This window comes from Cololabis saira, chromosome 23 (genome assembly GCF_033807715.1).
Source record: "Cololabis saira isolate AMF1-May2022 chromosome 23, fColSai1.1, whole genome shotgun sequence".
Taxonomy (NCBI): domain Eukaryota; kingdom Metazoa; phylum Chordata; class Actinopteri; order Beloniformes; family Belonidae; genus Cololabis; species Cololabis saira.
This window is the reverse complement of record NC_084609.1, coordinates 28,152,710-28,179,962: the sequence shown is the minus strand read 5'-3', so window position 1 is coordinate 28,179,962 and position 27,253 is coordinate 28,152,710. Positions and strand designations below refer to the sequence as shown.

At 39.6% G+C, this 27,253-nt stretch overlaps 2 protein-coding genes across 2 annotated transcripts; one reads left to right on the top strand and one right to left on the bottom strand.

Moving 5' to 3' along the window:
- The first annotated feature begins 3,286 nt into the window (after positions 1-3,286).
- LOC133424599 (mitogen-activated protein kinase 12-like) lies at positions 3,287-12,543 on the top strand. The gene is made up of 12 exons (XM_061715289.1): positions 3,287-3,581; positions 4,934-5,063; positions 5,146-5,204; positions 5,290-5,401; positions 5,509-5,538; positions 5,778-5,825; positions 7,005-7,119; positions 7,200-7,271; positions 8,963-9,042; positions 10,889-10,967; positions 11,054-11,233; positions 12,099-12,543. The coding sequence occupies exons 1-12, from the start codon at positions 3,457-3,459 to the stop codon at positions 12,161-12,163; spliced, it is 1,095 nt and encodes a 364-aa protein (XP_061571273.1). The 5' UTR covers positions 3,287-3,456; the 3' UTR covers positions 12,164-12,543.
- A 2,694-nt stretch (positions 12,544-15,237) lies between these two features.
- On the bottom strand, positions 15,238-26,698 carry rpap3 (RNA polymerase II associated protein 3). Its single transcript, XM_061714347.1, has 17 exons — positions 26,559-26,698; positions 26,284-26,444; positions 25,096-25,248; positions 24,911-25,021; positions 24,695-24,822; positions 22,365-22,486; positions 22,212-22,293; positions 22,027-22,147; positions 19,611-19,738; positions 19,391-19,512; positions 19,240-19,310; positions 18,110-18,202; positions 17,644-17,843; positions 16,618-16,774; positions 16,404-16,501; positions 15,633-15,733; positions 15,238-15,544 (listed from the first exon to the last, which is right to left on the bottom strand). Exons 2-17 carry the CDS (start codon positions 26,434-26,436, stop codon positions 15,459-15,461), a joined length of 1,926 nt encoding a protein of 641 aa, XP_061570331.1. The 5' UTR covers positions 26,437-26,444; positions 26,559-26,698; the 3' UTR covers positions 15,238-15,458.
- Positions 26,699-27,253: the final 555 nt, after the last annotated feature.

Sequence of the window (27,253 nt, the reverse complement as noted above, 5' to 3'; positions counted from 1 at the left end):
ATTAAGTATTTAAATTTGGTTTGGGAAAATATATAGTTTTTTGCTAATCCCCATCAGAACCTTTAGATAAGCGGATGGATTTCAGAGTAATTTGGGACACCCTGCAGCCGTCTAATCTTGAAATAATAAACGTATTAAACAGTATTTCTGCATTACTCTGAGACAGGATGATGGGACGCAGTTGGAGGAAAGTTGTTTTTGTGTGAATTTAAGGACAAATCACGGACGAAAACCTTCCTTGCATTACACTAGATGACAAATTAATGTAGTATAGAGACTACATGGTGAGACGACCTATATACCACAACAGTCTCAGTCTGAGTTTAGCAGGATATTAGAAATCACCAAATAAAAGATATCATCCAGGTCTTTAAGTCTTCCAAACGTCACCATGACCTTGTGGTAAAGAGTTTCTCACATTTTGTGTAAGATGTGAAATTGTAGGGAAATGTAATTTCTACCATACCTTTATTAAAACGTAACCTTTCTACTTCCAAACAGAACAGAAGTAATGATAATTTATGCTTTAAAAAAAGAAACACTTATATAACAGACCAAATTCATAAAGATCAAATCAGAACTTTCACTTCAAGTGAGAGATTTAATATTTTTTTCATACGTTGACACAATGTTCTAATGTTTTATTAAAACTGTGTGGGCTTCTTTTGCTTGCTTAAGACTTTTTATTCTGCTGTGTTAAATATTCTGTATGGGTGCTTTTTCTCAAGTGAAGCGAATACAAACTTCCTCCAGTACTGATTATTGCATCATAGACCTAGTGATGGGAAAAACTGTTTCCCTTACTTGAAGAAAACAAAACTGCTGAGAGCAGCAGAATAAAAAAGAAAAACAGCCTTGGCCGACTACAGGTGCAGACCAATACTCTCCCCAAACAAAGATTAGTGGTGGGAACCTGTCTGTCTACTAGAATGTCTCATCCTCTACTCTTTAATATGCTCCTTGTTATTCTGCATGGAGACGCCAGTATGTTCGGACCCTTTTGCATGCAACCGTTTAATTAAGTCTACAAACATTTTAATCATCTTACAAGTTTTATTCTTTGTAACTTAGACCCTCAGTTTCAGTCCAGTTATTCACCTAGTTGAAAAGAACAAGTTAAAGAGGTTAAGCAGGTTTTTCCACAACACCTACAGTCATGCAAAAGTTAGTACTCCCTCTTTTGGTGTTGTTTTTTGAGGAAAAACATAGTAAAAACTGATCTGTTCACAAATAAATACAACCTCGGACGAACAAACCCATGACTATATTTTTTCAGTGCACCAAAACAAAACAGGACAAAACAAAAAAAAAACTAAAATTCAACCAAAAACATGATAACAAGTAATTTGGGCAAGCCTAAGTACAATCATGACTCAATGGCTTGTAGATCTATCTTTAGCACCAATAATCTAAAGAAGTTGTTTCCTGTTTGACTTTATCAGTCTCTCACTCATTCATTCATTCATTCATTCATTCATTCATTCATTCATTCATTCATTCATTCATTCATTCATTCATTCATCATTGTTAAAGTTCATTGAGGCTTCATGGACGTTTCCTTAGAGGAGCATGAAGCTCCTTTTAAGAAATGAGACTCTCTAGCGCCACCCTTCACCACGACGGCCGTTGGGGGTACTGCAGCCAACAGTGAAGCCGGCACGGGAGAACGGGGAGAACGTGCATGCAGCGTCATGTGACGTCACATCCGCAGCCCAGCGCGGGAAATTCGGGCCCAGAATTGCAGCACATTTTGCAGCACACAGCCTGTTCAAGGCAACGGAGAGATACACTAGAGGGCTCATTCTTTTTTGGTTTGGAACGCTTCATCTGACATTATTAAGAGAAAACTTAAAATGTTTACGAATTTTTTTCATAAATCCTGCCTCAAGCTCCTTTAACCACAGCTCCTGCAGCCACAGCGCCGGCGATGAGGTCTGGACTTCAACCAAGACATTCCAAAACCTTGACGTGTTTCTTAGTTTTCCGTTCTGACACTGATTTGTGAAGTGCATCACTGTCCTGCTGCTGCCTGGAGAGAACTCTGGTATACAGGCTTCATTGGTGTCCTAACAAACTCAAGGTTTCCAGGTCCTGTAGCTGCAAAACAACCTCAAATCAATCATCATCAATCAAACTGCTGTCATAAACTTGAACATTTAACATACTCAGTAAGGACCAACCTGACCTGGGGGTCAACTTGCTGGTAAATTAGCAGCTGTCTTCAATACCCTTGGGAATAATCCTTCTCACATAATGAACTTCAAATCTTTTCAAAAATGGATAACCTTTCCTTTTTGTTGTGTACTTCTCGATTGCTTATGTATTTCCCTCTTTTCATTGCATTAACAAAAACTCTCCAGAGCAGCTTAATGCATACACATCTGTTTTTACAGAGGTCTGTAGATGCAACTGGTTGCAGCTTACGCTCATACATCCTATGGCAGTAAGGGGATACATGGTGTTGCCAAAATATTTTTCTTTCCCAAAGCTGTGAACTTTCTGAACTCATGCGTTACCTCATACTGCGCAATATTCTTCATACATTTATGTCCAATATTCTTCACTCATTTATGTGCAATATTCTTTCACTCATTCATGTGCAATATTCTCTCATTCATTCATATATTTTCATAGTGTATATATATTTATATTCCCTGTTTCTTATTTTGTTTTTTTACATAGCCTTTTACATGTGTGCACTTTTATGGAGCTGCAGCCTAATCTCATCATATGATCATATATAATGACAATAAAGGCTATCTATTTCTATTCTTTTATTTGTATTATATTTTGTTTTGTTTTTGTATTCTTCTTTTTTAAATAAGTAATGCAAAAGTGCAAAGACAGATGTGTTCATGGTTTTACTTAATGAATAAATAAAACCAAAGGAATAAAAGAGGAGGCATTAACTTTTTCAAGTGAGTCTATTTCTATCTCTTTCTATTTCTATTCTTCATGTGTTCATGGTTTTACATAAAACCAAAGGAATAAAAGAGGAGGTATTAACTTTTTCAAGTGACTCTATATCATGTCTAAATGTAAGATCCTGATGGGAGCTGGGAGGTCCGTGTGGGCGTCCTTAGATGGGCAGATGTGCAGCTCTGTCCCCGCATAGCAGACACTCCCACGGGCTGCCCGGGCGACCAGGGCCGGGACTCAGTCTGATTTATGGTTCCGCGTTAAAACGACGCAGAGCCTACGCCATAGGTTACGGCGTTGCCTACGGCGTAGAGTACGCGGCGACGTGCACGTAGGCTCTGCGTTGGTGTAACGCGGTACCATAAATCAGCCTTAATACCGTGTTGAGCGTGTGCTGGAGGTGCAGCAGGGGTCAGCTGGTGCTTCTGCAGGGACTCCAGCTCCAACACTGCTGCCGGCCGGACTGCTGCTGCTCAAACCCTGCTCTGCTCCCATGAGAGCCGGCTCCGACCCCTGGCCCCGACTCCTCGGTGGGACATGGCCATCGCTGCCCGCTCCAGGACCGGCTTCTCCCGGCAGGAGGTGAACCGGACCGTGTGGGAGGTTCCGGAGCGGTACCGGGACCTGAAGCAGGTCGGGACGGGAGCCTACGGAACCGTGTGGTGAGTAGATGGAGGAGAGTTACTTTAACTACAATAGAAATCACACTGGTTCATTACAGACATGTTGCTTTGAGTATCCTGTGACTTTAATAAGAACTGAGAATCAGAGGTGTCAAAAGTATTCACATTCATTACTCAGGTAGAAGTAAAGATACTAGAGTTTAAAAATACTCCTGTAGAAGTTTTTTACTCAAGTAAAAGTATAAAAGTACCGGTTTCAAAACTACTTAAAGTATAAAAGTAAAAGTAATGTAAGGGGGAAAAAAGCCATTAAGGACAAAAGCCATTGAAAATGAATGCATCTTAGTATAATGTAAATATATTAAAGAACCATATATGTGTACTATTGAGCATTAACATGTGTTTCAGAGAGCAGGAGATATGATGACTAGCTGCCTATAAGTATTGTAATGGTGCAAAAAGTCAAACTTCAGAGGCATGTTATCATTTATCCTAACCTTTATTGGAATGTACATTCAAGTTTAGTTGCAGGAATCTGAGGGAACGGATGTAAGAATAAAACTGGACAAGAACATCTGAAACAACCACAACCAAATTCACTCTATCCGGATGGAGCAATTTAACTGGATAGTTTTTTTTTAAAGGCCGAAATGAGGCTGTTTTTAAAATGTAAGGAGTAAAAAGTACAGATAATTGCGTGAAAATGTAAGGAGTAAAAGTAAAAAGTCGTCTGAAAAATAATTACTCCAGTGAAGTATAGATAACCAAAATTTCTACTTAAGTAAGGTAACAAAGTATTTGTACTTTGTTACTTGACACCTCTGCTCAGAATACAATTACTACACTTGAGGGTTTACCTCAGGTTATTATATATGTGTATGTGCATGTATATATGTATATATATATATATATATATATATATATATATATATATATATATATATATATATATATATATATATATATATATATATATATACATATATATATATACATACTTATATATACTTGCAAAACCAGTATTGCTTGGTTTTCACCAGCTGCATCCACAGCTGGCTCTGCAGGGCCCCTCTCCATTGTGTGTGTGTGTGTGTGTGTGTGTGTGTGTGTGTGTGTGTGTGTGTGTGTGTGTGTGTGTGTGTGTGTGTGTGTGTGTGTGTGTGTGTGTGTGTGTGTGTGTGTGCGTGGGTGTCAATAAAGAAAACCACCCCCAAACCCATTGTTAGCTGAAGTCAAAGACCCCAAAGTTTTAGCACACTTCTTTGTCTCTAATAACAAAAGTGCACTAGAAAATAAAACAGCCGTCTCTTCTACGGGCATTTTGAATGTTTGTTTCAGAGTAAGGTTAACCTTTTATAAACAGTTGTCCTCTGGTTATAACATGGGTGCAGTTCAGCGTGGGACCGCCGCGCCGGGACGCAGGTGGCCATCAAGAAGCTGCACCGGCCCTTCCAGTCCAAACTGTTTGCCAAAAGGGCCTACAGAGAGCTGCGGCTGCTCAAGCACATGAAGCACGAAAACGTACGTCGCTTTATCACAGCCTTTGCAATAATGTGGCGTCGGAGAGCGAAGCTTGATAAAGAACTCTCCTTTCTCCCCCCAGGTGATCGGCCTGTTGGATGTTTTCACGGCTGAAATCTCGCTGGACCGGTTTCGGGACTTGTAAGCTGCTCCGCTCTGCCTCGCAGTCTGTGTGAAAGGTTTTCTGGTTTGGTGACCCCCCCCTCTTCATACCTCACCTCTGCAGTTACCTGGTGATGCCGTTCATGGGCACGGACCTCGGCAAGCTGATGAAAATGGAGAGGCTGTCGGAGGACAGAGTCCAGTTCCTGGTCTATCAGATCCTGAAAGGCCTCAAGGTAAAGAGCAGGAAAAAGTGGCTTGTTCGGACGCCGTTACTCCTTTCTGATATAAATAAGATGGTAGCTGTCTTTGAGCCGAGCTGATATATCTCCTCTCTTTGCAGTATATCCACTCAGCAGGGATCATCCACAGGGTGCGTGAACTTTGACCCGTCAGCCTCTGAGCTCTGGGGGTGGGGCTGTTCTCTTTCACACTCACTCCCATTCATCCCCATTCCCACGGAAGCTGCTTTTCTTCACATTACAGCTTATTACAGCAGATAAATGTGCAAATGTCTTCTTTATTCAGTGGTTTTGATGATGCCAGAGACAAAAACACAACGTTCCACTCTTCTCTTAATGACGCTTTTCTCACATTTCCGTTCTCCCACAGGATCTTAAACCTGGAAATTTAGCTGTTAACCCGGATTGTGAGTTAAAGGTAAATCATTGTTACCAACAAACTTGACAATTGTTCTCGTTTTTCTTTTCCTTCTTCTGACGAAAGGAGGGCCTTTTTTTCCCCCTAAACGTGCCTCAAAAGTCACCAAATTTTGCACACAAGCCAGGCCTGGCGCAAAATGTGATATTTAATGGTTTGCATTAATGGGCGTGGCCTAATGGCTCAACAGCGCCCCCTAGAAAACTTTGTGCCTCAAGCCCCACAATACGGTTTGACATACATGCACGAAAATCGGTACGCACCTGTATCATGTCGCAACTTAAAGAGAAGTGTGTTATACATCAAAATGTGCGTCTTGATCCTGCGACGACGCGCATTACCGTATTGGCCCGAATATAAGACGACCCTGATTGTAAGACGACCCCCTTTTTCAAGACTCAAATTTGAAAAAAGACTTTTTAAACACCAAATAAAATTTTTATACAGAAGATAATTACAGTACATCTTAAACAAATGATTATAACAATATATTCGAGAGAAAAAGCATGTTATTTTGCCTCATTCAAATCATGATCTTGAAGTTTGCATCATAACTTCTTCGACCCACTTTTCTCCAGATTGTCGCTACTTTTCTCCTTTTCTGTTATCTCTTCTGTTATCTTCTTCTCTTTTCTTTCTTACCTCTGTTTTTTATTTTTCTTATTCATGCTACTGCTATTTTTATTTTTCTTCTTGGTGACAGGGGTTTGCTTCGGCCTGGGGAGTTAAGTTCAGCATTCACTTTAAATATATCTGGCGCCATCTAGCGGTGTGAATGGGTATAACGTCTAGACCCCGAATCTAAGACGACGCCCACTTTTTCAGTCTTATTTCAATGCAAAAAACACCGTCTTATATTCGGGACAATACGGTACTTTTCTCAGTCAAAAGCGTTACCGTGGCGACGATAGACGCCAAAAAGCGCGCCCCCCTTCATCTGATTGGTCCATATCTGATAGTTCCTACTTTCTGCCATAACTTTTGAATGGTTTGATATAAAGAGTCGTGGGTGGTGTGTCATCCGCTAAATGTCCAGGCCTGAAGAATCTACATCAAGTCATACAAGCTTCCACTGCAGCCTGAACGTGCACGAGGGTGCAAGGGCCCGTTCATCGCTGCTTGCAGCTTTAATTGTCCTTTGTGGTTTTTTTACATGGGACATCTGCCCTTCTGCTTCAGATCCTTGACTTCGGCCTGGCGAGGCAGGCCGACGCCCAGATGACGGGCTACGTGGTGACGCGCTGGTACCGAGCCCCCGAGGTCATCCTCAACTGGATGCACTACACGCAGACCGGTAGGAGGTCTTATTCTCCGTAAACCCCGCCGAGCCCTGGTTTCCCGCGGAGAAAGACGAGGCTTTGCTTTGTGTTGCAGTGGATATCTGGTCGGCGGGCTGCATCATGGCGGAGATGCTGCTGGGAAAGCCGCTGTTCAAAGGGAACGACCGTATCCTTGACCGTCCTCCGTGCCAGCATGACTTTCCCCCCGATGTAGACCAGCATAGCTAGAAAACTGTCCAGTCATGGCGTTTTTACACTAGTACCTACTAGGAATGGGCGATATTTTACAGTTCACGATAAACCGTCAAAAAAATTCTCCATGGTAAGAATTTGTCATCTCACGGTAAAAATGATAAATTCCCGTTGATGATGTTTTTGTGTAAAGACGGATTTATGGTTCTAGGTTAAATCCACGCACAACGTACGTGAAGGAAGGAAGGAAGGAAGGAAGGAAGGAAGGAAGGAAGGAAGGAAGGAAGGAAGGAAGGAAGGAAGGGAGGGAGGGAGGGAGGAAGAAATGAGCCAGAATGAAAGAAAGAAAGAAAGAAAGATATGAGCCAGTATGAAAGAAAGAAATGAGCCTGAAAGAAAGAAAGATAGAAGGAAGGAAAGAAAGAAGGAAGGAAGGAAAGAAAGAAAGGAAAGAAAGAAAGAAGGTAGGAAAGAAGGAAGGAAAGAAAGAAAGAAAGAAAGAAAGAAAGAAAGAAAGAAAGAAAGAAAGAAAGAAAGAAAGAAAGAAAGAAAGAAAGAAAGAAAGATTTTTTTAAGGTCTTAGGTGCAGATAAAGATGGGAAAGCTGGACAGTTCTGCTCTCATGTGGTTTTGTGATGTCACAATACCCCGCAAATCTGGAAAAGCTCCTAGTTACCCATTTTAAAGCTATAGGTGGTCGTAAACATGGAAACTGCTTTCAGACACCCAAACATATGCTTTCAAACACTTTTTCTTTTCAGTTTATGTCCTCATTTCGTTTCGGCCAAATGTACCGCAAGTCTAAAATGCTACTGAATGACGTATTATCAGATATATGACCCCAGATAAAGTGTTTTATAGTTGATAGGTCACCTCAGACACCAACATAGACACACTCAAGCACGTAAATAAATGTTTTCAGTGGGTGACAGGTTGGGAAATCTAGCAGTTTATCGCTCAGACCCGTTTACCGCAGAGCTACGCTGAGGGAACACAATCAGAACACGATGAAGCATTTTCACGTTCAATAAGATTTCCTGGTTGTGTGTGGTTCCACAACCAGGTTACATCGTTCAGTATTTTCACGTCCACAAACTAAATGTAATGACGGATTCTGGCTTTTAAAGCCACTCTGCATCGCACTACCACATCTGACCACACGGGGCAGCAGACCACAAGAACGTTCCCGCGTAAACGCGTCAAACTGCAGCTCTAACGGGATAAAGTGATGTTACCTCCCGACTCATTCGTTCAGCTTCGTCAGCGACTCTTTCAGTAACTCCGTAAAGTAGTTTTATTTCATTTCCCTGTTGCTAGGCGATTGTAGCCGTAGCCAGTAGTGAAATGCTCTGCAGGGGAAACTCTGACTTTAGTTTTCCTCGGCCTGTTTTTTTTAACTTGTCACCGCCATAAACTTTCCAATCAAGCAGATATTTTTCATAGAAGAATAAATTACCACCGGATACTTTAATAAATACAGGATGTGTCTGATTTCTACATTGCTGCATCACATTTCAGTTCTACTGAAGTCATTGAGATTCGGGTTAAGGTGACTTCTGAGGTAGCCTGGTCTTCTTCATCTCACGTTTTCACGTTTAGCAGAGAGCTCAGGTTTTAACGGTAAAACTCGTTCAGCGGATGATTCTTAACCAGGATTGATGTCAGACTTGGATCAGCTGAGAGAGATCATGAAGATTACAGGAACTCCAACGTCCGACTTCGTTGTGAAGCTACAGAGCCAAGACGTAAGTCACAACCCGGGTGGACGTGATCCATCTGGACTCTTTTTCTTTCGTTTTTCACCCCCAACAGCTGAAGTAAAGGTTAAAAAACACTTAAGTGCAGTTTTAGGCCCAATCTCAATACTCCCCCTACTTTTCTTCACTCGCACTTCTTTTCTTCCCTACCCCCTTTTAGGGCACTTGGCCCAGGTGCCTGTCCCAATACTCCCCGTACCCCTCGTTTCCATCCCTACCCTGATCAGGAAGCTGAGAGCCAAAAGCTGTTTTAATTTCAGCTGTAGCGCTGTTAATATGCCACTTTATTAAGTTTTAATATTTTTTCAGGTATAAAGGTAACCTTTAAGATCCGCAACCGGGGCTCAGTTTATCCAAATAATGCCTGTTAAGAAATTTGCTCCGAAGATTTCGGGATTTCTGCCTGACTGCCGGCTCCGGAGCTGATTATGGTTCTGCGTTAAATCGACGCAGAGCCTACGGCGTACGGCGCGCACCGCCGCGTAACCTACGCCGTAGGCTCTGCGTCGATTTAACGCGTAACCATAAAACAGCTCCGCTATCTTCACTTCAGCTTTATCTGAAAGTGTGTAAATTACCCAGATAACAGCTTTGTGCTTTCTGAAAACTATTATATCAGAAACATCCAAAACAAATCTGACGAGTCACAGGATTATTTATCTCTATTTCCCACAAAAAAATGCTCCCTCGGTCACAATCTGAGACGAGTCTGCCTGTTTGCCTTCGGTCGGCGAGTCAAATCGACGCAGAGCCTAAGGCGTAGGTTACGTAGCCTACGGCTTAAGTTACGTAGCCTACGGCGTAGGTTACGTATCTACGGCGTAGGTTATGTAGCCTACGGCGTAACCTAACAGCCTTTATTCCAGCGCGATTTTCGCGAACAACGGACAAAAAAGGAATTATGTACATTCACTGAGTGAATATTATGAAAGTAAAATATATATTTCTCGCTAAATAGTAATCAGAATCAGAAATGTAATCAAAACGCATTTCTATGCTGAAACTAACTCAAAATATAGATTTTATTCACTAAAAAATAAGAAATGTCCGCCATGTTTTTTTTTTTGATTCAGTCCGCAAACAACGAAAAGCATTCTGGGAAATTTTTATACCCCCTCGCTCGCGAAGTCAGCATGTGAAATCACTCGCTGTGAAGGGGCTATTTTCAGCCCCTAGCCCCCGTTATGCCCCCTCCCCCTAGGTGAAAAGAGGAATTTGGACACAACTACCCTCACGGGAACGCGCAAAATTTAGGGGGAGGGATCAAAACGAAGTTCGAGGGGGTGTATTGGGACGCACCCTTAGTGTCCTTTCAGAGCTGGTGGCTTCATCAGTCACCAGGAAGCAGCAACGTGACCCAGACAGAAACATAAATACTAAAACCAAAGTCCGTCTTCTGGCTCGTTTTTTCCATTTTGCTTTTGTGATCTGGGTCTGATATTGAAAGTACACAAAATGAGCCGTTTTTCATTTCCTTTGGGTCGGATTTTAAGAAGAAAAAAAACAAGTTAACAACCACTTTTTCATTTCATTTCATATCAAGTGTGAACTGCTGGAATTAGCTGGTTTCCCACATTCATTTGCTATAAAATGTGTTTTGATCTTCATCTAAGTTACAATAATAAGTTATTTAGCAGTGAGGTTACGTTTGCAGCTCTAACTGCACCAAAAAGATGGATTTAAAATGTATTTATTTTTTATTATTTTTAATAGTAATGAGGATGGTGTGGAAACAGATGATTTGTAAATATATCTGTATCATAATAATACATCTTCTATGTTGACATTTTGAAAAGAAAACCTTTTGAACTTGCATCTTGTCTTTACCCAACAGGCCAAAAACTACATCAGAAGTTTGCCAAAAGTGCCAAAAAAGGACCTGCGCTCCGTCTTCAGCAAAGCCAGCTCCAGCGGTACGCAGACATCTGTCCTCAGTGGTTGTGATGGTCTTTTTAGTGCTGTTCTCTCTCCGTGCTGACCTTGACCCTGTCCCTCGCAGCCGTGTCCGTCCTGGAGAAGACGCTGCTGCTGGACCCCGAGTGCAGGGCGAGCGCCGCCGAGGCCCTGGAGCTGCCGTTCTTCAGCGAGTTCAGGGAGGCCGAGGACGAGGACGAGGCCGAGGCGCTGCCGTACGACCAGACCGTGGACAACACGGACCTGCCGCTGGACCAGTGGAAACGTAAGACGGGAGGGGCGGGTTCTCTCCGTCAGCTGAAACCACCCAAGAGTGACGAGCAGTACTGGAGTTTAGGGGGGATGAGGGGGGATGGCATCCCCCCCTGAAATAAAAACGGTCCAAATCATCCCCCCTGTAAAACTGCCATCCCCCCTTTCCATCCCATATGTCCTTTCATCAATGAATGTGGTTTTACTGCTATTTCAACATTTAGAGTCATCACCAGAAAAATAACTTATTTGACAATTTTCACCTGTTTTAAGTAAATTTTCACTTGAAATAAGTAGGAAAATCTGCCAGTGGGACAAGATTTATCTTCTTATGACAAGCAAAAAAATCTTGTTCCACTGGCAGATTTTTCTACTTATTTCAAGTGAAAATCTACTTGAAACAGGTGAAAATTGTTGTTTTTTCCAGTTATGAGTTTTGTTTTAAGTGTAATGAGAATTTTTTTTACTAAAATGAGACATTTTAACTAGAAATAAGACAAATATTCTTGTTAAGATTGTGAGTTTTTGCAGTGATCCATTTTACTTATCCTGTGAAGGACAGAGTCATATTGATAAGTTCAGAAAACTGTTTTTTATTGTTGTGTTTTGATGTATTTGATGTAAGCCCAGTGGATATTTAAAGCTTACAGAAGGCTGCATTTAACTGCTGCTATGTCATTCCTGCAGTATTTCTGCAGCTGTTTTGGTCAGTGCTATTATTTGTAATATATTATATTATTTGTAATCAGCACAAATTATCTGTTCCCATATGATAAAATCCCCCATCCCCCCTGATTTTATTTTACACCTCGAGTACTGGTGATGAGTGACATCTCATAGAAGCAGCTGTTTGTATAAACTTGTTTGTTTTCACGCAGGTCAAACTTTCACTGAGATTCTGACCTTCAGACCGGCGCGGGACTCCAAGGAGACGTCGCTTTAGGAGCAAACAACCCAGAAATATTTTGTTCTTTTTTTTTGATTGATTGATTGAAATCTTTATTTCGAGGATACAGAAAAAAAAACTATTACACAAAACCAAAAAAGAATACAAATAAACACACATTAAACAAAATCAAAGGGAAATAAACTTTCATGCCCGAAAAGGAGTAGGAGGAAGTAAAAAACTTATGGGGTCCTACCCCTTGTTTCTATTTCAATTTTGCTTGAAAATAAAAATAAGAAAAAATATAACACCAAGCTTTACTTTATCAAAAAAATTATACCAGTTATTACCTTATAAAATATTCCAGCACTTAATTGCAATATTATACCTGGGCATTATGAATATAAATATACCTGAGCATTATAAATAATATATATATACAACATATATGTATATATATGTATATATATATATATATATATATATATACATATATGTATATATATATATATATATATATATATACATCTTATCATAACCGATATAATCAGTATTATATATACCATTTTATATACACATTATGCTGAATCCCCACACAATCACTACCTCATGTCTCCTCTTCCTTGTATTTGGCAAAAATCTTTTCTTTGTATTTGCTTTTGAACCTGTAGATGGTTGGACATTGTTTCAGCTCCTCACTTTTGAATCTGTGTAGATGTAAGAGATGATAATAGATGAGTTTTGGGAGTTAGTGAATCTAACACTTTGGTTAAATTGTTTGTGTGGATGTTATTTATTCAGTGTTTCATAGATAACCTCATTGAATCTATGAGTGTCACCACTTAAAAGCAGTAATGTGAGTCGTTGGAGTGTTTGTGGGACTACACATGTGGATGCTGATCTTCCAAAGGAAATATAAGCTATTCTTTGTCAGTTTAAGGTTTTCTTTTTTTTATTTTGCCACCTCAGGTGTTTAATTGTGCTTCATTTATTATCAGATGATAGTAAATACGGAAAAGAAACCCCAATTATCAGTCAGTGACTGCTGCCAGTTTTACAAATCATGAGACACATTTACTATTTTTACAACCTTTAATTTTCCATTTGTGAACTTTTACTTGACCTGAGAGGTGCTGATGTCCCGAAATGGATCCAAAAACTCTTAAGTAGTAATCAACTCTTTGAAATTTAAAATAAATAAATAAAAATCTTGGTGGCAGAAGACTGAATATTTATGCACAAAATATTTATTACATTAAAGATCAAAGACATTCTCGTCATCTTTCACCATAAATTGCAGCTTTAAGAAATGTAGAAGTTTGAATGAGAAGATGAAATGTGACCTTCAGAGACAGAAGAGAGAGCAGGAGAAACGCTTTAACCGACAGGCATCATGGTGAGAATCAGTGACTTGTTATCTTTACAATTTTTCTAAATGAGTATTTCATCTAAAATAATAAGAAACGTTTCTGCTTAACAGCCTTTGAATGAAGTATTACAATAATGTTGATAATAGGTCAGAATTCTGTCTTTTTCTTCCTCGAGTGAATTATTAGATGCAAAATACTGGATTTTATACTTGAAAATATTTGAATAAAAAAATAGTTATTTTTCATGCATTCGCCAATTTTGAGAACTTGGTTGTTTTTTTGTTGTGAATAAATGTATACAGAATAAAAAACTTTTGGCTGGAATTTTATACTGTTTAAATAGAGGTGTATAAAAATGCAAACTCAGAGCCTTTAACACGTCACAAACATTGAATTAAACCTCAGGAAGTTGGGTAACTTAGACAAAAAAAGGAAGTCTCTAACTGCAGCACTTGTGTTTATGTCCAGCTGTAAACGTTATGAAGCTAAGCGTCGATAAGTTTGGTTGTATTTGTGCATGTATGTGTCATTGGAGCAGAAGTGTGTATATCTGTTCAGGAATGTTTAGTATGTGAGAAGAAAAGGGGTTTTTAATGAAAATGGATGATTAAGATGAACACATGACGTCCTCTGATCGCCACCGGAGATCCTTCCTGGAGATCCTCCGTAAATTACTGAGTTACTGCTGGAAAAATAAGTTACAATTAAAGCTGCAAGCAGCGATGAACGGCCCTCCACCCTTGTGCACGTTCAGGCTGCGGTGGTAGCTTGTATGACTTGCATGTAGATTCTTCAGGCCTGGACATTTAGTGGATGACACCACCCACGACTCTCTATGTCAAACCATTCAAAAATTATGGCAGAAAGTAGGAAATATCAGATATCGACCAATCAGAAGAAGGGGCGGGGCTAATTTGCACCAATTTTGTTCAAGGACTCAAAACCATGTCAGATGACACCACCCACAAGTCTTTATATCAAACCATTCAAAGGTTTTGGCAGAAAGTAGGAACTATCAAATATGGACCAATCAGATGAAGGGTGGGCGCGCTTTTCGGCATCTATCATTGCCACGGTAACGCTTTTGACTGAGAAAATTAATGCGCTTCGTCGCAGGATCGAGACGCACATTTTGATGTATAACACACCTGGGTGCACGTTACGGTTCGGGCCGTATTAACGGCGAAAGAAATGGCATAAATTACGGCAAAATGACACGATTAATTCAAAATGGCCGACTTCCTGTTCGGTTTCGGTCATGGCGCCAGGAGACTTTTCTTTAAGTTGCGACATGATACAGGTGTGTACCGATTTTCGTGCATGTACGTCAAACCGTATTGTGGGGCTTGAGGCACAAAGTTTTCTAGGGGGCGCTGTTGAGCCATTAGGCCACGCCCATTAATGCAAACCATTAAATATCACATTTTTCGCCGGGCCTGGCTTGGTGCAAAATTTGGTGACTTTTGGGGCACGTTTAGGGGGAAAGAAGGCCCTCATTTCGTCAGAAGAAAAAGAAAGAAAGAAAAAATTCCTACAGATACAATAAGGCCTTCACACTGTCAGTGCTCTGGCCCTAATTACAGTCTATTTTAAATCTTTCTGCTGGGCCTGTCTGGGTTGTTCAGGTCTGGTCTAGTCACCTTCCGGTGTTTGCAAACGTATCAAACTAACTTGTAGCTGCATTTTCATTTATACAGAAAGGTTCTGGACAAAGAGGGCGACACGTTACACAAGAAACAAATCTGTGGTTTTTGTTGTCCTTTGTATTTTTATTGTCAAAATGCATCCAAGTTGGAACCTTGAGTACTTCCAGGCTCCAAACCAGACAGAGTGAATATCAGAGAATTAGACCAAACACAACGATGTCAGAGCCGTGGGTCAGCTGATCAGCTCAGAGGAAGTGTTCTCAGTTTACATGTTTTTTTTTTAAGTTCAACTAAATCTTAACACTGTTCGGGGGTGATTCTCCCTCGGTCCAAAGGTCACATGTTATACTTCTTCTGTAAGGCAGCGACGGCTGATCGGTCCAGGCCGGACTGGAGGAGGAAATCAAACAGCTCTTTAAGCACTGGAAGACAAAGAAAAGAAAGAGTTAAGATGCTGGAAGGCGTGGCTGAAAATAAACGTAAAAAAGAAGTGTTAAAATAGGACTCCACCTTTCTTCTCAGGTGACGACATGAACATAACAGCCATGTCGAAGCGCCTCACGCTTGCTAAACTGTTGAGGGTTTCCATCACGACCTCCGGCGCTTCATTCCTGCACAGAAGCTTCACTTAGTACGCAATCTGAAACAATAAACTCTCAAAATTCTTAAAAATATTTGTGTTGTCCTCCAGTGCACAAATCTGTAAAAGTTGTTGTATTGAAGTACTGCAAAAAGTACTTTTAACTTAGACAATTATCCGTGGCAGTACCACTTCTGGCCACACGGGGGCAGCATATAATGGGTGAAAACACCACAGTCACTCCTTCACCAACAAACTACAGGACTGGCTCAGAAAGTTAGAATTTTGTGATAAAGTCCTATAATTTCTGTAATGCAAAAATGTCATACATTCTGGATTCATTACAAATCAACTGAAATATTGCAAGCCTTTTATTATTTTAATATTGCTGATTATGATATTGATATATGATATTATTAAGAAAACTAAAATATCCTATCTCAGAAAATTAGAATATTCTGGGAATCTTAATCTTAAACTGTTATCCATAATCAGCAATATTAAAATAATAAAAGGCTTGCAATATTTCAGTTGATTTGTAATGAATCCAGAATGTATGACATTTTTGTTTTTTTTAAATTGCATTACAGAAAATAAAGAACTTTATCACAATATTCTAAATTTATGAGAGAGTCCTGTAATACAAAAATGTATTGAGGACCAGAGGTTTTCTGCTTTCTTGCTTTATTTAAAGAGCTTACTTCATGAAGAACTCCTGTAGTGTCCTCAGAATCTGATAGAGGATGTCTGGTTCGAGGGAGCTGTTGAAAATCTTCACGTACGCTTCAGGTTTGATTTGCTGTCAGTAAAGAGGAGATGAGTTAACATTCATCTCTACTGCTGTTTTCTTTTTTTACATTCTGTTTGGTTGCACAACCTAAAAATCATGGCGTTGAGAAAGTGCATGAATCTAACCCTGAGATATCTGTAAATCACTTGGGGCTGATTTCCGATCTTTCGGAGGTCCGACTCCAGCTGGAAGCTGTTGGTGGGCGGAGGAGGAAGCTCTGCTTCTGTCAAGAACGTTGGTGGTTGGGGAGGATGAGCGGCCGGCTCCTGCAGCGGACATCTGCTAAAGTGGAGAAAGACGCGCAGAAAGACAGATGTCAACTGAGATATGATTGGTCATCGTGGAAAAAGAGAGGATGAAACAGAAGGAAAAGGAAATATTCAGATGTGTGAAAGGAGTCAGATGTTGACGGAGCAGCACTTACAGGCAGTACTGGAGTTCAGGGGGGATGAGGGGGGATGGCATCCCCCCTGAAATAAAAACGGTCCAAATCATCCCCCCTGAAATAAAAACGGTCCAAATCATCCCCCCTGTAAAACTGTCATCCCCCCTTTCCATCCCTTATGTCATTTCATCAATGAATGTGATTTTACTGCTATTTCAACATTTAGAGTCATCACCAGAAAAATAACACCAGAAAAATAACTTATTAGACAATTTTCACCTGTTTCAAGTAAATTTTCACTTGAAATAAGTAGAAAAATCTGCCAATGGGACAAGATTTATCTTCTCATTACAAGCAATAAAATCTTCCAGTGATGAGTCTTGTTTTAAGTGTAATATGATTTTTTTTACTAAAATAAGACATTTTAACTAGAAATAAGACAAATATTCTTGTTAAGATTTTGAGTTTTTGCAGTGATCCATTTCACTTATCCTGTGAAGGACAGAGTCATATTGATAAGTTCAGAAAAGTGTTTTTTATTGTTGTGTTTTGATGTATTTGATGTAAGCCCAGTGGATATTTAAAGCTTACAGAAGGCTGCATTTAACTGCTGCTATGTCATTCCTGCAGTATTTCTGCAGGTGTTTTGGTCACTGCTATTATTTGTAATATATTATATTATTTGTAATCAGCACAAATTATCTGTCCCCATAAGATAAAATCCACCACCCCCCTGATTGTTTTTTACAACTCGAGTACTGCTTACAGGTCAGATGAGTGTGAGGGGGTGTCTGCTGTCTCCTCGATTTTGATCATCTTGGCGCTGGGTGATGAAGACAGCGGAGACGGCACATCCTCGGCCTCCTTCACCACTTCCTGGACTAAAGTTCTGGACACAGTCGGCTTCTCCTCAGGCACCGGCACCGTCCCGCTGACCTGCTCGATGGTGATCCTCCTCAGAGGTTTCTGCAGAACAGGCGGGTGGAAACAGACATCAGGGATTCTGGTTATGCAAAGACTGATGAGGACAGGGAGCAGAGTTTCTGGCTCTATTGTGCCACCTGCTGGAGAAGAAGCGTCATAGCATTTAAAGATGAACAGATGCTTGTTTGTTGAGACGACGGACCTCACTGCCCGGAATCTACTTCTATCAATCACTTCTATCCAGATATAATCCAATACGGGATGTGAATGTAGGACATTTTTATTGATGGGAGAAGTTGACGACTCACAGTCGAGCGCAAATGTTCAGGTTTGTCTATCGGCTGGACCGTTCTCCTCTGAGAGCCGTCCGGGGTTTGGAGGAGACCCGCGGAGCTCGTGTCCTAACAGGGAGAGAACACAAGGAAAGAGAGGTAACGCGTGAAGATGAGGGTTTGTCTCAGAGGAGTTAGACTGGAGAGATTCATCCATTTGCAAAGACGAATCAGAGTTTAAAGCCACTAAAACAATTAAAACTGCATTTTGACTCAATCTGAGAGTCTTTTATGTTTTTATTTGCTGCAAAAAGCCAAAATAATGTTAACAATCGCTGTCTAATTAGATTAAAAACATTCATTACATCAGCTCCTTAAATTCTGTCAACATTTTATTTCAGAAAGAAATTTACGACAGAGTATTAGGGCCAAACTAAGACCAAAAAAATGGAAATTACAAGAATAAAGTCATAATAATATGAGAATAAAGTCGTAAAATTACGAGAATAAAGTCATAATATTACGAGAATAAAGTCGTAATATTTTGAGAATAAAGTCATAATATTAAATATATTATAAATATATAAATATAACTTCAAAAGATGCTCAATATTTCTCATTTTAACACAGGGAGAAGACTGCTCTTCCTGTTAGAGTTCTCATAAATTATATTCTCATAATATTACGACTTTATTCTCATAATGTTACGACTTTATTCTCGTAATATTACGACTTTATTCTCGTAATGTTACGACTTTATTCTCGTAATGTTACGACTTTATTCTCGTAATGTTACGACTTTATTGTCATAATGTTACGACTTTATTGTCATAATATTACGACTTTATTGTCATAATATTACGACTTTATTGTCATAATATTACGACTTTATTCTCATAATATTACGACTTTATTCTCATAATATTACAACTTTATTCTATTACGACTTTATTCTTGCAACATTATGACTTTATTCTCGTAATTTCCAAAAATTTTTTGTCTTAGTTTGGCCCTAATACTCCATCGTAGAAATTAGCTTAATTTATCAAATATAAAAATAACAATAATAATAAAAATAATAAAGTTTCTCTGAGACACAGTGATCCAAAAGGAGCATAAAAGGTAAAATGCAATAGGAGCCACAAGCTGCCAGCACGGATACGTACGATCTGAAGTTTCTGGAGTTCGTTCAGGGCCTGTTTGTTCCCCGGTTCCAGTTTCAGCAGCTGCTGGAAATCTGCGGCGAGTGAAACAGGAGAAAAGGTGAACATTACGGCACAAGCGTACGGGGCAGCGCTACGTGGAGTCCTGCTGCACCTTGTTTGGCCTCCTCCAGTTTCCCCAGCGCCACCCTGGCCGTGCCTCGGCGGGCCAAGGCCTTGCAGTACGTGCTGTCCAGGTAAATGGCTGTAGAGCAGTCCTCCTCCGCCTCCCGGTACCTGCAGGAGGAAGAACGGACGACAGGAGGAGTTTATCAAGCGCCGATGGAGGAGGGTCAGTCCTCTCCGTGTCCACCTGCCGAGGGAAACATCCTCACTTCTCCAGCTTCAGGTAGGCCATGGCTCTGTTGGCCGGCAGCAGGACGTTGGTGCCGTCGGCCTCCATGCCCTCGGTGTAGCACGCCACGGCTGCTTCATACTTCCCCTCTTTGAAATACGCGTTCCCCTGAAAATCAACCAACCAATCAATCAATAATCTTATGGTGCTTTTACACTAGTACCTACTCAGCGTGACTGTACTCGCCACGCCCCCGTTTTGCGCTTTTAAACTACGGGTGGAGGCGGGTGAAGGCTAGGGATGGGCGGTACGGACTAAAAAATGCATCATGATCATTTCTGACATTTATCCCAATAACAATAAAAAATTCTTTCTTTCTTTCTTTCTTTCTTTCTTTCTTTCTTTCTTTCTTTCTTTCTTTCTTTCAGGCTCATTTCTTTCTTTCTTTCTTTCAGGCTCATTTCTTTCTTTCTTTCTTTCTTTCAGGCTCATTTCTTTCTTTCTTTCTTTCTTTCTTTCAGGCTCATTTCTTTCAGGCTCATTTCTTTCTTTCTTTCTTTCTTTCAGGCTCATTTCTTTCTTTCTTTCTTTCTTTCTTTCTTTCTTTCTTTCTTTCTGGCTCATTTCTTTCTTTCTTTCTTTCTTTCTTTCTCTCAGGCTCATTTCTTTCAGGCTCATTTCTTTCTTTCTTTCTTTCTTTCTTTCTTTCTTTCTTTCTTTCTTTCTTTCTTTCTTTCTTTCTTTCTTTCTTTCTTTCTTTCTTTCTTTCTTTCTTTCTTTCTTTCTTTCTTTCTTTCTTTCAGGCTCATTTCTTTCTTTCTTTCTTTCAGGCTCATTTCTTTCTTTCTTTCTTTCTTTCAGGCTCATTTCTTTCTTTCTTTCTTTCTTTCAGGCTCATTTCTTTCTTTCTTTCTTTCAGGCTCATTTCTTTCTTTCTTTCTTTCTTTCTTTCTTTCTTTCTTTCAGGCTCATTTCTTTCTTTCTTTCTTTCTTTCTTTCTTTCTTTCTTTCAGGCTCATTTCTTTCTTTCTTTCTTTCAGGCTCATTTCTTTCTTTCTTTCTTTCTTTCAGGCTCATTTCTTTCTTTCTTTCTTTCAGGCTCATTTCTTTCTTTCTTTCTTTCTGGCTCATTTCTTTCTTTCTTTCTTTCTTTCAGGCTCATTTCTTTCTTTCTTTCTTTCTTTCTTTCTTTCTTTCTTTCAGGCTCATTTCTTTCTTTCTTTCTTTCTTTCTTTCTTTCAGGCTAATTTTTTTCTTTCTTTGAGGATCATTTCTTTCTTTCTTTCTTTCTTTCTTTCTTTCTTTCTTTCTTTCTTTCTTTCTTTCTTTCTTTCTTTCAGGCTCATTTTTTTTCTTTCTTTCTTTCAGACTCCCTCCCATTCCTAGTGGAGGCGTGCCAAGTGGCTGAGTCGGCGGTCGGGGGTTGGAGTCAGACGTCTGAGTCAGGAGGAGGAAATCAGCGCAAGAGCGCCTCGCGGTGATTTTATTCAACAGGCAATGGCAGCACAAAAGTCTGTTTCTGATCCAACTCTGAGGCGCAGATGTTCATAAACCTGATGGCCAGAGTTGGGTAGTAACGAGTTACATTTACTCCGTTACATTTACTCGGGTAAGTTTTGGGAAATGTTGTACTTTTAGGAGTAGTTTTGAATCACTATACTTTTTACTTTTACTTGAGTAGATTTGTGAAGGAGAAACTGTTTCTCTTACTCCGCTACATTAGGCTACGTTGAGCTGTTACTTTTCTTTTGTCCCTTTTATCCACGTACGCGTCAATCTCATGACATCACTGGGTGATTCTTTGGGAAAAATGTTTGTTTTTGCATGTTTTGTCACATTTACACAGACTCAAACACACACAGAGTTTCTATGAGTTCATGTTTGTTCTAGTTCTGCCTGGTTAAAAAAGAAAAGTACAAAGGCTTGACATTTTGTGCTACTTGTGCTTAATTTATTTTTTATTTTATTTTATTATTTATTAAAGTACTTGAATTTACTTTAAGCTTATTTTAATTTAAGTTATTTTTTATTCATTTTAATTTATTTTATTATCATTTATTTTATTATTATTTTATGTCACTTCATAGCTGCTCACGGCTCCAGCTGACTTTTCAGCAGCACCGAGACAAACTAAAAAAATTAAAAAGCGTTGCCACGTGAAGCTTCTCTCACTCTCATTTTTTAACTTGATATCAAACACAAGCCACAGACCCAGCAGAACATCTATCATCTCCTCCAGGTTCTACATCTTTAGTGTTCTTGTCTTCTTCGTTTAAATACACAATCAAATACGTCACAGCAGCTTCACTCCAACATCCTACTTCTCATCTGGGTGTCGAAAAGAAACGAGGGCAAGGAGAGTCGAGTGGAGTCGCGCTGAGTAGGTACTAGCATAAAAGCGCCATTATAGGGGAGGATACTGCACATAAACCTTAGCTGTGAAGACAGAAACGTACTCTGTCTTTCTGGAACACAGCTTCCTGCTTCCTCTGCTGTTCCTCCACGGCGCTCCGCTCCTCCGGCCCCCCGGCGTCGTCCCCCGATCGCGCGGCTTCACTTCTCTGCCCCGGGGCCTGAACCAGCTGGAACATCAGCAGGACGTTAGAGAGGAGCACACAGAAGAGACCACACCCACCTACACTGACCACCCACCTCTCTGATCCTCTTCACTTCGTTTTGTGCCTGCAGGTTCCCCGGATCCAGCTGGAGAACCATCTCGTAATCTGTTCAGAGACACAGACGCCGTTACCTCAGCACATCAATGCTTAAACGTTGTTTTTGGTTGGTTTTCTACCTTCTGCAGCAGATTCATGTTTCTTCAGCGCGAGCCGAGTTGCTCCCCTCCGAGCGTACGCTTTGAAGTAGTTGCTGTCGAGGGCGATGGCCAGGTTGCAGTCGGACTCTGCCACGGCGTACCTGCAAAAGGAGACGGACTGGTAGATTAACGCCGAAATAAAACCCACTCTGTCACAGAATAAAGGTCCATAAAGAGCCTCACATGTTTACAGAAGTTTATTTGTAAACTAGAACCGCAGCTGAGAAGGCTGATTTAGACTCAACAGGTTTAAATGGATTAGCAACTAAATTAATCGAGTCCTTATTGAAATGCAGCCGTTTACTAAAAGTGAAGCAGTTTGTAGACCACTTAGTTTCAACTAGTTTTCTGCCTTAATTTGCAACAAAATATTGTGAAATCTTGTGCTTAAGAGTTGAGGACTGCGACTGCCAAACCTCTCTGAGTATATCGTAAATATCACTAGGCCTGTGTTGAAAAAATCGATTTCCCAATTATAAATCGATTCTCATATTAATTCCTAAAAATCGATTCATATGTCTAAAGATCGATTTTTTTTAATTTATTTTTTTTTATGTTTTTTTTTTTCATCATTACATTACAACTTTTGGTTATTTTTTTGTTTATCCCCAAAAAAGGAATGTTTTGTTGGACACGAGAATAACTGGTGCCATGTTTTTGCCTTTAAATATGTTTAAAGGTATGAAAACATTAAAGTGTTGGGTCATAATTGCATAAATTGTCTATATTTCATTACTTTATATACTGTCTTGGGGTTACATTTGCAAAAAATGCTAAAAACCAAATGCTCAAAAATTAAAAACCAAAATAGACCGAAAATGGAACAAATAAAAACGGAATGTGGGAAAAAAAAACTGATTTCATCCGTCTCTGTTTGCCCTGGATCTGTTTGGTAATTCTGCCCCACGATGTTTCTGAAAGCAGTTCTATCAGCATTCTGGGAGCTGATTGGTCCTTACAGCATCATTAGCTGCAATACTTGCCGTTTAATCTCAATATAATACTAGTAGTAATATTTTGCAGAACTACAGTCATATCATTCATGCAACAGCTCAAAAAACAATTTTAATAACACTAACCCAAATCAATATCAGAATTGAATCAAATCAAATCTTGATAATGGAATCTGAATCTTAAGAATTGGAATCGAATTGATTCTTGACATTTGAATCGATCCCCAGCCCTAGAGAAGATGACTGATGAAACAAAAGTTGAATCTCCTTAGGTGGAACACTTGGTGCTGTTTGGCCCAAAAATTGAGCAGCTTGCTAAGATCTAAATATTAGCAGTAAAGTATGGTGGAAGGAGCATCATGATCAGGGCTGGCTTTGCTGTCTCGAGGCCTGGACTCGTCTAGGGGACAATTACTTCCCAAATTGACCACTATATCCTCCAGGATAACGTCATGGTGAGTCTTCACCAGCTGAAGCTTAGTAGAAGCTGGAGGATGCATCAGGACAAGGAACGTAAACGTGAAAGTAACTTGTCCAAATGGCTTCAGAATAAAAAAGGAAATCTCCTCATTGGTAGTACCCCAGCACCACTAATGTTACCCCAACACCGGAAACTAACGGACACGTGCTCAGGTATTCAACGAAAAACATCCTTTATCAAAAAACGTAAATCACTTTCCACAAAGTTCAATAAGCAGCATTCAGTAAACAAAATAAGAGTTCCACATAATCACAATTCTTACTATACTTTTATTTTACACAATACAAAAACTACGTTAGACCTGCTTCTCTTCTTTTACTTCTTTCCTAAGAGTCTTTACACAGCGGTGTAGGCCGTCAAATAAAAGCTCTAACATGAACTACCAAAATAAAAGCTCAAATTTCAAATTATTATTTACTTAACAACATTGTCATTATTCCTTCTATAACATAAAAGCAAAATTGTATACATTATTCAAACAGAGACACGGTCGTTTTTATGGCTCCAACACATTGTGTCTGTTTATTGTGGCTTTGGTGAAGATCAGATAACATTTTCTAGCAAATTAATGCAGAAAACCAGTTAATTCCCAAAGTTTCAAGTAGTTTTTCTTGGTGTTGTAAATATGCGCACACTGTTATCACCGTAACAAATTCCTATGTGTTTAACACAAATGGCAAATAAAAGTAAACTGAATCTGAATCTGAATTAAGAGATAGTGACCAAAACACAACTCAGCTAGTTGGAGCTGTTTTTCTACATATAAAAAGTGTTAGTTTTAATTATTATACAAAATGAATAGTCAGTTGAAATAATTAAACGATAATAGCAGGTTAGACAATGATGTAATCATAGTTTTATATATAAGGACTTACTTTTTGAGTCTGAAGAAGGAGCTGGCTCTGTTTGTGGGAAGCACGGGGTTGTAAGGGTCGGCCTCCATCCCTCTGGTGTAACATTCAATGGCCTCATCATATTTACCTTCTTTAAAAAACTCATTGCCCTGAAAATAAAAACATAAACGAGTTTAGCGGGGATATTATGCTCATTTTTTTCCATTTTTCTGTGCACGACAGCTCAGGCTGTATTACCCTTTTCTTCTCAGCCAGAGCTTTCTCCTGGTCGGCTGCAGCTTCCTCTGAGTCGGACTCGTTGGATTCTGCAGGACCGGCCTCCTTATCCACCTCCGCCAGAGCCTGGTCCTGCAGCACAGGGACATGTTGCAGCATCCTCGTCACCTTTCACACACATTTATCCATAACATGTCACTAATTACCACATCAAACTTGTCCCACGACCGGTAGTCGTATGCTTTTATTTTAGATGCTTGTCCCGACTCCTCTGCTTTTTTATCGCCATCTTCATTCGGCTTCTTCTTCTTCCTCATCTTTGTTTTGTAGTCTTTGTTGCGCACCGGTGGGAGCTGTTTCTGCAACACAAGGCAAGTTTATTTGTACAGCACAATTCAACACAAGGTAATTCAAAGTGCTTTACATCAACATTAAGACACAATTAAACTGTACATGACAAATAAAATGAAATAAAATGATAAGAAAAGAAGTAAAATAATAAAAAGCACAAGTTGTTAAAAGTAAGGGCAGTAGAGTACAGCAGGTTCATCTCATTCTTACAATGGCAAGAATTACATTTCTATACGGTCAAAATGTACAAAGACCAGGTCAAATACAGTAATACAAAAGCAATCTGTGCTTATACGTGCGGTGAATTAAACTAATTAGACAATTGTACATCACATTTCCTGCATTCAAGGCTTATCCATCACTTCACGCGGTTTTCAAAAAAGTATTTAATTTAAGAGTACGCTTAAATAACAACTAAAATTAAATAAAATTATAAGAAAAGACGTAAAATAATAAAAAGAACAAGTTATTAAAAAAGTAAGGGCAGTAGAGTACAGCAGAGTATTTAATTTAGATAGATGGATTAGATTAGATTCAACTTTATTATCATTGCTCATGTAACGGAATGCAGTTAGCATCTAACCGGAAGTGCTTATGAAGTGAAATAAACACAATGTACAGCATATACACATATATTTCTGTTATACATTTTACTTTATTCTATCTCTTAGTTTATCTCCATATATATTTGTTTGCTTTTATATTTTTATTTTTTATTTTTATTTTTACTGTATTGCACCAATCACCACAACAAATTCCTTGTGTGTGTTGACAAACTTGGCAATAAACCCCCTTTCTGATTCTGATATATAAATATGTATGTACATAGTGCAGGTTAATAAATAACTGTTGTCATAAGGTGCAGGTCAGACATGAATGAGTGATAATATATATTATTTTATTTCAGATGAGATGTGGTTATATGATTTACAACAGATTTGAGTTACAGTATATACATGGCTGATTGCAGCATTCACAGTGTGGAAGTATTTACAGTTTTGACAGTATTTACATTTCCTGCACCAGGACAGGTGTGTCATTACCTGCAGGTCCTGCTGTCCCCCCGTCCTCAGCTGCTGGTCTCTGTCCCTGATCTCCTCCTCCCAGCTCTGCAGCTCTTTCACGAAGCTCTGCAGATCCTCCGCGTTCTGCCTGATCTGCATCTGCAGCTCCACGGCCTTGTTCCCCCCCGACATGAGTCCTCCTAGACGGACATGTGAGGGAAACAGCAGTCAAGAATCAGACCAGCTGAACCAAAACACCCCACGTGGAGGATGGAGTGATAAAGGACTGTGTTGGTACAAGTCCCGGATTATACCTCTCGCTTCAATTTTTCTCTGATTATTAGTTCAAATGTCGTCGGTTTGCTTTAAAAATAAAACAACATAAAAGTGTCGCTTGTTCACAGTTTTGTGTTTATGTGCGGAGCCATGACAGCCGACTCCCAGCAGCCTTTGCGGCTCCTACGCAGCTGCGCAGCACGCTCACCAAGATCGTCTCTGAAGACAGATGAACTCTTGTCAGTTATGAGAGATGCGCTATTACGAAAGAGTGTTAGGAGAAAAATAAAAATACTTTAGAGGAGGAAGATTTTTTTTTCACTATGCACTTCGAGAAAAAAAAAACGAAATGTCTAGAAAAAAGTCGAAATTTGGTGAATAAAGTCGAAATTTCGAGAATAAAGTTGAAATACATTTCGACCTGTTTCTCGTACTTCAACATTAATGTCGACATTACTGAATTTTGTTTTATTTGAAAACGGAAAGTTGCTTTTTTACGGTGATTTTTTAAAAGTTGTTTCAAAAAATGATGCGTCACATTAACGCCTAGAGTAGCCTACTATAGAGAGTAACCAATCACCACAACATCATCCTCATCATCATCCTTGTGTGTGTTAAAGTACTTGGCATTAAACTTCTTTCTGATTCTGAATTTTGTCTAGAAAAAGCTCTGGGGTTTGATGTCATCCTAAGTGGTGCTTCACGGCTTGAGTAAATTGAGTAAGTTCAGTTA